Source organism: Phalaenopsis equestris, unplaced genomic scaffold (assembly GCF_001263595.1).
Source record: "Phalaenopsis equestris unplaced genomic scaffold, ASM126359v1 Scaffold000002, whole genome shotgun sequence".
NCBI lineage: Eukaryota > Viridiplantae > Streptophyta > Magnoliopsida > Asparagales > Orchidaceae > Phalaenopsis > Phalaenopsis equestris.
In genome coordinates this window covers 10,198,081-10,212,553 of record NW_018164444.1, presented here as the reverse complement: position 1 = coordinate 10,212,553, position 14,473 = coordinate 10,198,081, and the positions used below count along the sequence as shown (strand labels likewise).

The 14,473-nt window shown below is 36.7% G+C and overlaps 1 protein-coding gene across 1 annotated transcript; it reads left to right on the top strand.

The window, feature by feature from the left end:
• The first annotated feature begins 6,216 nt into the window (after positions 1-6,216).
• On the top strand, positions 6,217-14,473 carry LOC110028223 (E3 ubiquitin-protein ligase FANCL). Its single transcript, XM_020730019.1, has 8 exons — positions 6,217-6,312; positions 10,314-10,388; positions 10,553-10,658; positions 10,770-10,827; positions 10,942-11,013; positions 13,558-13,691; positions 13,775-13,898; positions 13,985-14,473. The coding sequence occupies exons 1-8, from the start codon at positions 6,217-6,219 to the stop codon at positions 14,055-14,057; spliced, it is 738 nt and encodes a 245-aa protein (XP_020585678.1). The 3' UTR covers positions 14,058-14,473.

Here is a 14,473-nt window from a genome sequence, read left to right as displayed (position 1 = left end):
GGCATACAGAGTTCACAGAGCACGATGCGTAGCCATAGAGTTTCACAGTTTCCTAAGGACATATATCGGAATTCAGGTTCAACACTACTTAGGGCAACCACAAACTGTTTCTTGCTTTTCCACGTGACAAGATAGTCCCATAAAAATGAGTAATAACCCAAGGTGGAACGTCGATCATCAACCGATCCAGTCCAATCAACATCTGTATACAGCGCAACAGACCAAGAGGTGTGACGGGAGAAAAACAAACCCGAGCCAGGTGTACCTTTTAAGTAGTGAAGAATCCAGTGGAAAAATTGAAGATGGTGCTTGTAGGGGCATGCATGAATTAATTTACTATTTCAACTGTGTGGCATATTTCGGGGCGAGTATGAGTGAGGTAGATGAGTTTTCCTACAAGGCGCTGATAATGAGTCTTGTTGATAGGTATAACATTATGAATGTCAGATAAATTTTCATTAGGATCCGTAGGAGCAACAATGAGTTTACACAAAAATGAGTGAGGTGGATGAGATTTTCTACAAGACGCTGATAATGAGTCTTGTTCATAGGTACAACATTATGAATGTCAGATAAATTTTCATTAGGAACCGTAGGAGCAACAATGAGTTTACACAAAAGAAGGTTGTTCTCTGTCAAGAGATCAATCATATATTCGCGTTGAGACGAACAAATTCCCTTAGATGATCGAACAATTTTCATACCTAAGAAGCACCAAAGAGATTCCACGTTCTTCATCTCAAAGGACGAGGCAAGGATGTCTTTTAAGGACTCAAATGCTGGAAGATCACTACCTATAAGAACAATATCGTTAACATATACAGTAAGAATAACTACCTAGCCATTGGAGGAATGCCAAAAGAAGAGGGTGTGATTCGATTGAGCCTGAAAAAATCATGGCTCGCGAATACCTTTTTGAGCTTGCTGAACGAGTCTCTTGGGGACTATTTTAGCCTATAGAGAGACTTGTAGCATGCACGCTTGTTCTCTGGAGGCAGTATAATCAAAACTCGGAGGGAGAGATATGTACACCTCTTCTATAAACTCTCCATTCAAGTATGTATTCTTGACATCAAGTTGGAATAAAACCAATTCAGATTCATTGCAAGTGACAAGAGGACTCGAATAGTGTTCAACTTAGCCACTGGATCAAATGTCTCATCATACTCAACTCCAGAGGTCTGAGAGTATCCTTTGGCGATCAATCTTGCATTGTTGCTTTCAAAGGACTCGTCAGAGTTGAAGTTGGTGCTAAAAATCCATCGCCACCCTACAACTTTCTTATCCCGAGGAAGGTCCACGACGTCTCACGTATGGTTACGCTGAAGGGCATTCATCTCCTTCATTACTGTTATTTTTCAGTCCCAAGTTTACTGGAGAAGGTTTCATGGGAGATAGGAAAGCAACATGACCTCTTTCGAGAATCGTGAATAGTGTAAAAAGGGAATAAGTTTATTAATTGCTTTTAATGCAACCTATCTTTACAACTTGTACATTGCAAGCTTTTTTAAATAAAAAATTCCTTTTATTTATAATAAAACACAAACTTTTCCTGAACACATTAAAAATTCTTGTTTTAATTGAGTGAGCTTGTGAGCCGACTACCCGAGTCATATTAATCTTGACTCAAGTTCGTTTAACTTAGGAGCTTGAGCTCGTGGCTCGATAAGTTTGGCTCATAAGCTCGTTAGTGAATCAAGTTCAAGCCGGCTCGACTCATTTGCACCCCTAGCTATGGCATCATCTCAATTAGTGAACCGTTGGTGTACCTCAGACGACATGCTCCCACCCATAATGAAAGAGTGAAAAAAAAAAGAGAACAAGATAACCTAGTTTTTACATCCAATTCAAACTAGCAAGGTGCTCCATGCATGACATAGAGATTATTTAAAATTGATAGCATGTTGAAATTGGATTTAAAAAAAGAAGAAGAAAACTTGATATCATAACATTTTAATGATCTTAAAGGCCTATAAATTATGATTATATATATGCATTCATAAATTTAACATTTCAGCAATTATAAACTTAATGTTCAAGCAGTTCATTCAATTGTTCACAAAACTTTCTTTTATGAAAGTGGAGCAATATTTCATCATTCCGTTGTAACATGTAAATTCGGTTGCTTAAACCAGGAAGAAATTTTGAATTTAATAATTTGTATAGATTTGAAGAACATAATTCTTATGAACTTGTATAGATTAATTTGGATGCCTTTAAGTATTATCATCTAGATAAGAACGGTTGTTATTGATTAGCTTTAAATTAGGGTGGCATCAAATTTTATGAACCAAGGCCTATCGTGAGTGAAAATCATGCCTGTTCTCGTGTGTTGCGTCTCAACAGGAAATAAGAAATCAAAATTTTTCTTTCTAGCTTCTGAGAACGTTACCTGAATTGCCAATCACTTTCTTTCTTCCTTGGTTTGAAATTTGCATCAATTAGGATTTCTACTTGAAATTTAGTTGCAAACTCTTTTATTCCTGAGGCATTTTTAATACGCCACTGAAACGTTGGCACAATTTTACTACTTACAATTAGACTTCTATATCTCTGCCCTTGTGGGAAGTGTCACCACACTTGCACACTATCTCCATCTTATTGCATGTTGCCACATGGACTCCTATCATTGCTACCTTAGATATGGCCTTTCCTCTGCGCTAGCAGCAGTGCAATGTACCCCTACACCTATAAAAGCCTTTTGTATTACTTGTAGAAAGGCAGACACAACTTTCACAAAGAGAAATATGCTATGAAAACCGAAGACTGAGAATGAGAGGCTAATTTCCTAGAAGATAAATGCCCGCTAAGTAGAATCCTCTCTTAATCCATTCAAGAAAGCGCCCAAGTAGATTTTTTACTGTCATTAAGGAAGTTTTCTGCTCTTGTAATTATAACATGTATTATGTATATTACAATTAGATGAATATTATAAAGTTCCATTTCCTTGCTATTGGAGAAATTGGTTTTGATGGCCAAACAATTATAAATCTTGCCTTTGATGTGCGTTGTGATTGTCTTTTCTCTCCTACATTGATGAATACATCTTTTCTTTTATAGTTAGTTATGTAGTTAGTTGATCCTTAACTGATTTCTTCATTCTCTTCAAAACCCAAATGGATGCCTTTCTCCCCCACCTATTCTCCGCCTCATTAGGCAGAAGGAAGAAAGTTTTGTTCACAGTTTGACGCTAGAGTAAGGGCAAGTTGCTTAGAATTAATGATGGCAATAGCTGCCTTCCCAGTTGCAAAAATCGGTGAGGTCTCACCTCTTATTAGGGGGTGAGAATAGGGATAACGGATAAGCTTCAATTGATGTAGTGAGATGAGTGTTGTGAAGTGGAATGCTTGATGCCTCAGTTGATTGATTTCCTTCAATTATGCCATGATGGTAAATGCTCTCATAAACCTCGGCTCCTCAGAATCTTTGTTGACACCTAAAATTTTGTCAACTTCATGTACTTGAAATGGGCCTAAGTCGTAAGAAACTTCAAAATGATGAAGGACTTTGGGTGTTATAGTAAGTGAATAGATGGAAGTTTGCTAGATGAATACCAAAATTATTTGCCTTCCTCATCATCATAGCCAAGTATTTCTAGCATTTCTTCTTTTTCTAGATTTGTTGTATGCATGAGTTGGATGTCAGAGTAGAAATTATTTTATTTTGGTGGTGAGTTTCTTGTTGAGTTGGTTGACTTAAATTAACGAGTTGATGATACCAGAAGATAAAACCCAAACTACGAAAATAACTTTTATTAATGAGGAAATAGGATTACAACACACACAAACCGAACATAACATCACTAAAACATGAAAAGACACAAACAAACACATCGAAGTATAGCCCAAGGGCGGTGGAGGTTGGCTAGGTGGATTGGGATGGCTAGCGGGGGTGGAGGCAACAATGATAGAGTGTTGGACGACAGATTTGGTTGCAGAACAACGAGCTACAGGGCTTGACAACCTGTTTGGAGGGGCTAGGCATCAAGTTCGGGGTTGGAGGCGGTTGGGGGAGGGTCAAAGTGGTGGAGTTGTTGTGGAAGAAGTAGGTCAGCAGGGAAATGAAAGTACAGTAAGATATATGCCTCAACGGGTTGAGATACAGCCAAAGCATCACTCGAACCCTTGGAGATGATCACTGCCCGGAATGAGGGACAACCGGAGCACTACCTCGACGTCATATTCAATCTTTGAAGGGAAAAATTCTAGAATAAAACCTGAATTCAGATATAAAAAACAAGTCATTGCATTTTTATAGAGAGACTAGACTTATTTTAAGTAATGAAAATACGGAAAGAGAATAAAATATAATCATGTTTTTAGATCTTATGAAAAGATTTAAAATAAGAAGGGAAAATAAAATATAATAATTATATCAGATTTTAGCAAGGGTTTAAAATATGATATGATTTAAAATAAGAAAGGATTTTAAAATAAGAAGAGAAAATAAAAATTAGATTTCAGTTTTAGGAAATGTTTTAAAATAGGGAAGTATTAGGAAGGAAAATAAGAAAGAAATAAAGGAAGGAGTAAGGAAAGAAGGAAAAAGGGAAAAAAGGGAAGAGGAAGGAGGAAAACCCTTTGGGGGAGTTTTGGTCTCATTTGTCGAAGCTTCTGGATCATCATGGTACGACGACAAGTTCTCTTGTAGTTCGATCATGTCAGTGTAGTCATTCCACAACACATTGTGGTAGAATATGTAGCCATCCTCTTTTGACACATCCTGAGCTGGAGTTGCAGATAGAGCGGAGTTGAGTAATAAGTATGTGAGAAGAACTCAATTCTGAGATTAAATTTGTGGCAAGCTGCGCCACTCTCAATGGCACCCCGTCAGAAAAGATCTCCCCATAGAAAGGACATGGATACAATTGCAGAATTTTTGTTCCCATCAAGCTCTTTGAGCCGACTACAAAGTTGGGATTCACCTATTTTGTTAGGACATCTGGTGATGGGTATCATGTTGGACTGAAAATAATCTCTAAATAATCGTCCTTAATATTTCTGACATGGCACAAAATGACTCCTCTTCGTGCATGTTGGACCTCCCCCCATAGTGATGACTCAGAAAGAGGTCTAATCATCTGAAAAAGTTGTATTTATTGTATCTTTGGTGTCTTCTCAAGCTCGTGATCCTTCTGGACCGCCAAGGTCAGTCCTGTTGTAGCTCCTCTCAACGTCTGTGAAACAATATCTAGAGGTACCACAATTTCATACTCTACTTGAACGCTCATTAGATCGAGGTCACTATCTTTCAGAACGACCACTGTTACCTCGGCCTGAATCTCTATCTCGGGATCCACTGTAATTGGCGGTTGCTCTTCCTCGCTGGCTGCAAGTAGAAAATCCTCCTGGAAGTCTTCAACTTCTCCTGTATCAATTGTGGTATTGCCTAATTTCTCAACAACACCATGCTCAGTGAAGCAGTTCTCTCCCCTGGTTGTGCATTCTGATTCCACATGCCCAAATCTGTGACACTTGTAACATTTTTTGGTTGTGACAGGCTTGTAGATTGGTTTCACTGGATAGTAAGCAGGTAGGGTCGCTTGGTGTTGCGGTCTCTCTATTTTGTAATCTAAGAGCTGTAACTTTTGGCGGTAGTAAGTTGTTGTGAACTGATGCTGTGTTTCCCGCTTCATCTTCACATTTTCTTGTTCTTTCCTTTGACCTTCTAGATCACGTTCAAGGTAACCTCCCGCTGGATTTTCTCTTCAATATTTTGAAGTCTTCGCTGAAGACGGTGGAGCTCTCACTGTATCTCGTCCCGAGTAGGCTAGAGCATATATCTCATTAGTGGAATGGCTAATGTTTAGGGTTGGGAGGTGAAAAGATGGTGCATGAGACTAATTGAAGGTATATAAAATTTGATTTGAGATTACTGATTTTGAAAATCAGCAAAGAGAATTTATGGATTGATTTGGAATCGGTGGTTCAGGGTAGAAAAGAAAATTTTCCTATGGGGGGTAAGACTGATGTTAGGAAACTTAAGGATAAGACTAGGGTTGAACTAGCTCTGATACTAAATGATACCGGAGGAAAAAAACTCAAACCATAAAAACAGTTTTTATTAATAGGGAGATAGGATTACAACACACACAAACTGAAAAAAACATCACTAAAACATAAAAAATGCACAAACAAACACATCGAATTGTAACCCAAGGGCTGTGGAGGTTGGCTAGGTGGATCGGGATGGCTAGTGAGGGTGTTGGCAGCAAAGATGGGGTGTTGGGCGGCAAATTTGGTTGCAGAACGGCGGCTTGCGGGGCTGCCCAGCCGGTTTGAAGGGGATGGACAACAGGTTTGGAGCTGGAAGGTGGGCTAGAGGCGGTTGGGGAAGGGTTGGAGTGGTGGAGCTGCTGTGGAAGAAGTAGGATAGCAGGGAAATGGAAGTATGGTAAGATGAATGCCTCGGCGGGGTTAAGATACAGCCGAAGCACCACTCGGATCCTTGAAGTCTATCACCACCTCGTACGAGGGACAGCCGGAGCACTACCTCGACGTCGAATAAACTCTTGAAGGGAAAAACTCTAGGATAAATCTTGAATTCTGATATAAAAAAATAAGACACTCAACTCTAAGCATATCATCTCATATTTAAAAAGTGACTAGATTTATTTTAGGTAATGAAAATAAAGAAGGAAAATAAAATACAATCATGTTTTTCAGATTTTAGAAAATGATTTAAAATAGGAAATGATTTAAAATAAGAAATGGTTTAAAGTAAGAAGGGAGAATAAAATATAATCATGATTTCAGATTTTAGGAAGGGTTTAAAATAGGAAAAAATTTAAAATAAGAAAGGATTTTTAAAATGAGAAGGGAGAATAAAAATCAGATTTCAGTTTTAGGACATGTTTTAAAATAAGGAAGTGTTAGGAAGGAAAATAAGAAAGAAAGGAAGGAAGAAAAAAGGAAAGGAGGGAAAAGGGGAAGGAGGAAAAAAGGAAATGTGGGAAGAGGAAGGACGAAAATCCCCGTGTCATGGTAGTGATAGAATGATTTTCTTGAACTATTTGGCTGTAGGCAACAAATGTCGTTATTTAGTAATTCCTTCAATTTACTATTTATTTCTTGAAATTAAACCATGTTGATAGTTTGACGCCGATGAGCTTTTCTCACCAAGTTCCTAGTAGGAGCTTTCCACATCTTTGTTTAGAGAAGATTAACATCTCCTGGTTTCCTTGTCATAAAATCCGAGTATAAGTGTCTATTGCCTTTTTTTCGTTAGTTGTATCGTTATTACATTCTCTCTAATCTTTGGTTCAATGATCGAATGCAGGTTCTCATGTATAGGTGAAAGTGCATCATGCTCAAGAGTTGGTTCTCATAATATCACTAGTCAAAGCTCAAGTAAATTTTTTTTATTTTCTCCCTTACTCAATTGATAACCTTCTCCTCCACCTTCATTTTTGCCTTCCCATAAAAGACGGTATAAATAGTTGTTCATATTTATAGCATAATCTGTAGGTAGCTAAACACTGGTTCAATTGAAAAATGTTAACTTGATAAGTGCCATCTCGAGGGTCTTTAATTGCATAGTTCAGCATAATGTAGACCATTTGTGACCAACCCTTGTGTAAGCATTCATAGGCCCTTCGACAAGCTTCATCAAAGCATCCGCCATGCCATAGGGAGTCTCAGCTCAACATGACATTATTTTTTGAATTATGGAGCACATTTTTCTTGCAAGACCATTATGATTAGGATGAAGATTGGAGCCATAGACAAAGCCTATGTTGGGAGAGTGGACCAATAAACCATTTTATTACGTTGTGTGACACAAGCGATGTAACATAGCAGTCATGCAACAAATTGTCACTGCTAATTACTTTGATAGCCTGAGAAAGTTTTTTGACATCACAATTGTTTCCCAACTCCTTTAGCAATAATCATGTCTAGAGGGAGGATACCCTCTTGAACTTGAGCCACTTCTATGAATTCCTAAAAGAACCCTCTTAAAAGATAGACTTTTACACTTTATTTATGTAAAATGTATCATTTATCAATTACAATAAAATAAGAACTATGATTGTTGGACAATTGCTTTTGTATAAGGTTGACATTTACTTGCTTTTTTTTAGATGATGTCTTGCACTAGCTTCACTGTAAACAACCGAAGTTAGTTCGGCATTCATCCTATATCACCAACTAACTACCATGGCATTTCCAAAGATTCATTTTGACATTTAATTTTTCCATTCCTTGGCTTACTAAGATTCATTCTGACAAGAAGGTTTACTCTGCTCACGTGTCACTGTAACACTCCTATATCTCATTTAAATCTGAATCCCAAGGTCTCCAAAGCGAATGGAAACTAAGTAGATTAGGTTTGGCTTATGTCAACAGAAGTCAATAGTCATCTATCCACTTGATCTCCCTTGCAAGATTGGTGGCATCTATTAGTCAGAGATTAGAGCTTGAACACAAATAGATGCTTTGCTTTTAATTTTGGAATATTATACGCGTCAAAAAATAGGGAGAAGATAACAAATTTGTTTCCTTATCCACCTCCTTACTAGATTGTTGACTTGTGGAAATGATTAGTCAAACTTTTCTTTTGAGCTTCCAAGAACTCTTCTCTATTGCCTAGTTCTACTTGAATCTTCAAGCTCTTCCCCTCTTTATTTGATGCAAGCCTATTCAAAATTTCTTTTCTACTTGATGTTTTTTCTTCTCGGTTTTGTTTTTTCCTAAGGCATATTTGCTTCATTTTATTTTCTGATGACTGGAAATTTAAGGATTTCATCTTTGGAAGCATTGCCTCCATGAGTACATGATCCCTAACCCACTATATATCCGCCATGCAAAGTCCTATCATCGCCTTTGACTCGACTTTTCTTGTGCGCTTTCCGTAGCATGAAAAAGGCAGAAGGCACAGTAGGCATAAAGAAAAATATATCTGAAAAGTTAAAGAACAGGAAGGAGAGTCTAATTTTATAGAAGATACATGTCTACAATCTATTTGGTAAATCTACGGAATCCTTTTTTCTTCCTTATAAAAATCTCCTTTATGTCTTATGTAACTGGATGAATAGCGTATAACTCCCTTTTCTATGGTGACAATAGCATTGTCTATTGAACCATTATAAATATCTCATTTATCTATGTATGCATTACTCATGATTTGTTGTGTAGCAAGTCAAATCTCAAGTAGTTTCTCTATTTTCTCCCAAACTCGAATAGTTTGAGGCATGTTTACCTTGCTGAGCAGGGAAGCAGAATTATTGTTCAAATACATTTTTTTGCCAAACGCACCCTATTTAAATTTTGGGATCTATTTTCATATTGGTTTTAGTAGTTTTCTTAAAACAGTAAGTCATTGCAATCTTGTCCGCAATATCTTTTCTACTTACTTTTTAAGCTATACATTCTCTCTCTCTCTCTATTGTTTGATGCATAAGACAGTGTAGGCCCAAATATAACTTCTCCAGTGAAGTATCTGTTCTTATCTTAGTACTTATTATCTGTTGGATATGGCTGCAAATGATCTTATCTCATGTTTATCGGACCTTATAGGCTCAAGGCATCTAGATTTTAGCTCAATTGTATCTCTAGGCTATCTTGATTCTTCATTTGATGTTAATTTGAGCTACACGTGGTTTGTTGATTTCTTTCTGTGAGCTTTTTCAAGCCAAGGAATTTTTTTTATTTTTATTTCAAATTGCCATGCCTACACTCCCTTATCCAGACATGCATGGATTGCTTATGATACAGATGCGCGGGCACATACATATATATGCAGGTTTATAAATACGAAATTTATTCATAATAAATTGCAATATCAATATAATTTTAAGCTATTTTGATTTGTTCTAGGACCACTAAATCAAGGTTTTTTTTCAGTTGGTTTGGCTAGGTATTGATTTCTTGATTACAAGCCCTGTTTGATATTGGCAAAAAATCTATGTGATTTCCTTGCCAACGTTGTCGGGTTTTTTGTTTGCTTCTCAGATCTGTATTGCTTTAGCCAACAAGGATTTGCATTTTTCCAGCATTCTTTACCTGGTAGTTTCTTGTAGAATTTTGCTATTGATCCTTCCTTGCCAGTTTCCAAAGTTTTTGGTGCAACAATTTTATTTAAATGGAGCTCTACATACTCTTTTCCGCTTCCAATCATATAAGCATATATACCTTCACCCACTTAATTTTTATTTAACTTTGCGGCAGCCAAAACTTGACTTTTAGCCGTCTATTTATACAGGATGATTTTTTGAATACTTTGTGTTTCTAGGTATTTGCTATAGCAGGATAATTTAGTTCTGTATTTCCCCGAGTCCAATTAAACGAATAACTCTCCCCTCTTCTCTTATTTAGGATTTGCCTTATATTTTTGACTTAGAGTGGTCAGTTAACTCCAGACTACAGGATTTAGTACAACAATTCAAGGAGGTGCGTAACCAACAGTCTGTCCTGCTACCAAATAAAGGACCACTCTGCCTCTCTCCCTCCCTCCCTGTGTGTGTGTGTGTGTGTGTGTGTGTTTATATATTCATTGATTTTTCTGGGTTGTGATATGCTTATTTACCGCTTATCTGCCATTTTAGCATTTGCAGAAATTGCAACTGTTCTGGTCTACTTTGGAGAAAATTGACAAGTCCCTTTATGTTGTTAGTCCAAAATTGCCATCTCTTGCTTCAACTTATCGCCAAATTGGCCTTGGTATCAGAATATAACATACATTTATACCTTTAGTTTTAGTATTCTTTTTTCTTGCACTGTTAGCTTATTTTACGATACTAATTTATATATGTTTAATGTTTATTTGTTTAGGAAACGACTGCTACCTGCTATTGCATATAGATCCTCGCAATCCAACATATTTACCTTGGTGCATCCACATTATTTCTACCTTGTTCTTGATTCTCTTTCGACCATAATTTCTCTTACATTATTATGTAGTCTATCTTATGTGGCTGTGCATTGTTCTCCAACATTTCTATAGGTATCGATTATTGGGTCCTGACTCTGCTACAGAAACAATTAGCAAAAAATGGAAAAGAAATGGCAGAAAATGGTATGGTAGAATGTTGATCTTGCTACTTAATGTTAAATTGTTTTCTGTTTGGATGTTATAAATAATAATGAGGGTACTAAAGGGCTGAGTTCATTTATGATGAGGTGCACTTGCCTTTATTTTCTCTCATGGAAAACTTTGTGCAGGCTGTTTTGATAAAGACAATCTGAGGTATTAAAAAGAAAATTTATAGAAACAAAACTAAAAAATCTATATATAATCTGATATAAAAAATGCATAATTCCTACCTTCCATATTTCTAGCTTTATATCTATTCCTATTCATGCTATGGCCAATTATTGCTTTAATTTTAGCTTACCTCCTTCTATTTCTAGGTGCCTTGAACCTCCTATAGATAATGTCCCTCTTCAACATTGTAAATCAGAAAATAAGATTACCATTCCCAATTATTTTTTAGCATGAACTTCCAAACAATACATGCGCTTATCAAGAGTCAGTGGCCATTAGAATTGAATGGAAAGCATTGCAATTACTAATTTGATTTAATGCATGTTTCATAATTCCTATCCTTTGGAGCCATCTTCCATTCACTAGGGGATGATAACCCTTGGAGGGTGTTGGTTGTCATTGTAACAGCTCAAACTCTCCATTCAGCTATTGTCTGCTTTGACCTAATGGCCTCACGATTTTATCTCATTGGTGTAATATCGGATAAAACGAGAGAAAAAGCCCAGGAAAAACTTGAATTATGGAGGTCTACGTTGGAGTCTAAAGGCCTTCATTTAAGTAGAACTAAAACTGAATACATGGAATGTAATTTTAGTAGTGGTAACTCTAGTGACATAAGTGACTTTGGGTGATCAAATTATTAAAAGGTGTGAACGATTTAGATACCTTGGGTCCGTTGTTCAAAGCGATGGTGTTATAGATGGGATGTTAATAGTAGAATTCAAGTTGGTTGGTTGAAGTGGAGGAATGCTTCGGGCCTTTTGTGTGATAGAAAAGTACCGCTTAAACTGAAAGGAAAATTTTATAAGACGGTGGTGAGACCTGCAATGCTCTATGGCGCTGAATGTTGGCCTTTAAAAGAGAAATATAATAATAAGTTAAGTGTTGCCGAGATGAGAATGATTAGGCGGATGAGTGGCTTTACACTTAGAGGCAAAATGCGAAATGAATATATTTGTGATAGGGTTGGTGTAGCTCCTGTGACGGACAAAATTAGAGAAAGTCGTCTTAGATGGTTTGGTCACATTAAACGTTGACCATCTGATGATCTGATTAGGAGAGCAGATGTTTTAGATTCGACTTGTGTTAAGAAAGGTAGAGGTAGACCCAGGAAGACTTGGGCTTATTGTATAAAACATGATCTTAATTTATTAGAACTAAATGAAAATATGACGCTAAACAGGATGCAATGGAGAAAAAGGATTCATGTAGCCGACCTCACGTAGTGGGATTAAGGCTTTGTTGTTGTTGTTGTTGTTGTTGTTGGTGTAAATTCTCAGGAGGTCACCCATCCTTGGAGTACTCCCATGTGATGACGCTTAACTTTGGAGTTTCTAATAAAACTACAACTGTTACACCAAAAGGTGTCTCAATGTTTAAGAGTTTGGTTTTATTCTACTTGAGGGGTTTCATAATCTCCTCACTTAAGTAATTGATGCCCTCATCAGTTTTTTGAACTCAAAATCATTCATCAGGCATAAGGATTCTAGAGGTGGCTCTATAGATTCAAGAGTTGGCTCCCACCACGTAGCACTTTGTCCCATCTTGATTTTAAGAAGTGGCTCACATGGCGTAACATTTTGTTCTGTATAACACTTAGTTTCTATCTTCAAGCTAATGTATTGCTTTGATATCATTTGTAACGGCTTGAACTCTCATTCGTCAAAATATTGTCCTTTTTGGCCTAATGGCCTCACGGCTTTGTCTTATTGGTGTGACTTCTCAGGTAGTCACCCCTCTTAGCAGCGCTCTCGTACAAGCACACTTAACTTTAGAGTTTTTGTTAGAACTCCAATAGTTACGCTAGAAGGCGCCTCGATATTTAAGATTCTAGCTTTATTCTACTTAAAGTTTTCATAGTCATTATCAGGTTTCTCGATCAAGGTTGAAATCCTCTTCACAAAGCTAGTCCAACTAGAAAATAATACAATATCCTGAATTCTGTGGAGTTTAACTTGGGCTTGGGTGCCATAAAAAAATGCATTTGGTGCTGCTGTTTGACTAACGTGTTTTCATTGTGCCTAAATTGTATATTTAATCAATTGCATCCAAAATTATGTTGTTGCTCAAAACTGATTCATTAACTTTGACATCTATGTTGACCAAATTTTGCTCAGGATTTCTTGACTAAAATTTTTTCGTCATATTGCATCTTCCACCAGCCATAGTTAAATTATTCATGATTGAACTCTCACCATGTACCTAAAATTCGGAACCAGGTAAAGTGCGTATGACAGCATCAGTGGCTAAACGCCATGTAAATCTTTTTAACCTTTTTTAATTATCACCCTACTCAAATAAATTGGAAGGTTACGCACTTATTTCAAGTGTTTTTACGTCTCTATTGATCTGTAGGTCAAATGAGAGATCTTTTATGGAAAATCTAGCTATTGTTTTGGAGAATAACTTACTTGGGCCTCCTAAAGAGTGCAAGAAAGGAGAGGAGCAAATTGATTGTGGGATCTGCTATGCTCACTATCTACCTCATGGTATCTATAACTCATTTAGTGAAATTCAAAGCACTCAACAGTATACCGTTTAGCTTTTTCTTTATGCTTGTGTGCTCATTTAGATGACGAACTTGGGGGTAATAGTGGAAATTCACCAGATTACAAATGTGATAATTGTTGCTGCAGTCGGGTTTTTCATACAGTTTGCTTGAGAGATTGGCTTCGTTCAATCACAACCACAAGACAGTATGTTAGCAGCTAGTTTATTATATATACACCTTTTTCCATTAATTTGAAATTCATTAACGGCTAATTGTTTAGTTTTCTTATAGGTCCTTTGATGTCTTATTTGGGAACTGCCCCTACTGCTCTGATCCGGTTGCTGTTAAAAGTAGTGGTTCTTAATTAGCTGCAAGTTTACATTTTCATTGTGTAAATCATTGTTTTCCTAACTCAATTTTAGCTTCTTTGCTTCCGTTGGATTCTATATTTCAGGTTTTTTTTTATTATTTTTATTTTTTTCACGTCAACGCTAGTTTTATATTGTTAAAGCAAGGTGAACTTTTCCTTTCGTTTATATTGCTCTTATTTTATCTGAAATTAGAAGTTCTGATGACTTTGTATGGGGGTATATTATAGGCTACGTTCTTTGTGGTTTATATTTCAGATGGATCTATTTGTCAGCAAAAGAGTCAATACTTTGACGCTAGTTCAAGCTGATTTTCAAGATGAGTTTAGATTTATCATTTCCATTCTTATCCATTTAATGAGATCACTCAGCATTTTGGTTCTGCTACAATTTTATTGTTATTTTTAAAATT

Excerpts from the sequence above, each read along its gene's own strand:
- LOC110028223 (XM_020730019.1), top strand. The coding sequence starts at position 6,217 with ATGGGGTGTTGGGCGGCAAATTTGGTTGCAGAACGGCGGCTTGCGGGG. Across the intron at positions 10,828-10,941 it reads AATCCAACATATTTACCTTG|GTATCGATTATTGGGTCCTG; the intron begins GTGCATCCACAT and ends ACATTTCTATAG. Across the intron at positions 13,692-13,774 it reads TGCTCACTATCTACCTCATG|ATGACGAACTTGGGGGTAAT; the intron begins GTATCTATAACT and ends GTGCTCATTTAG.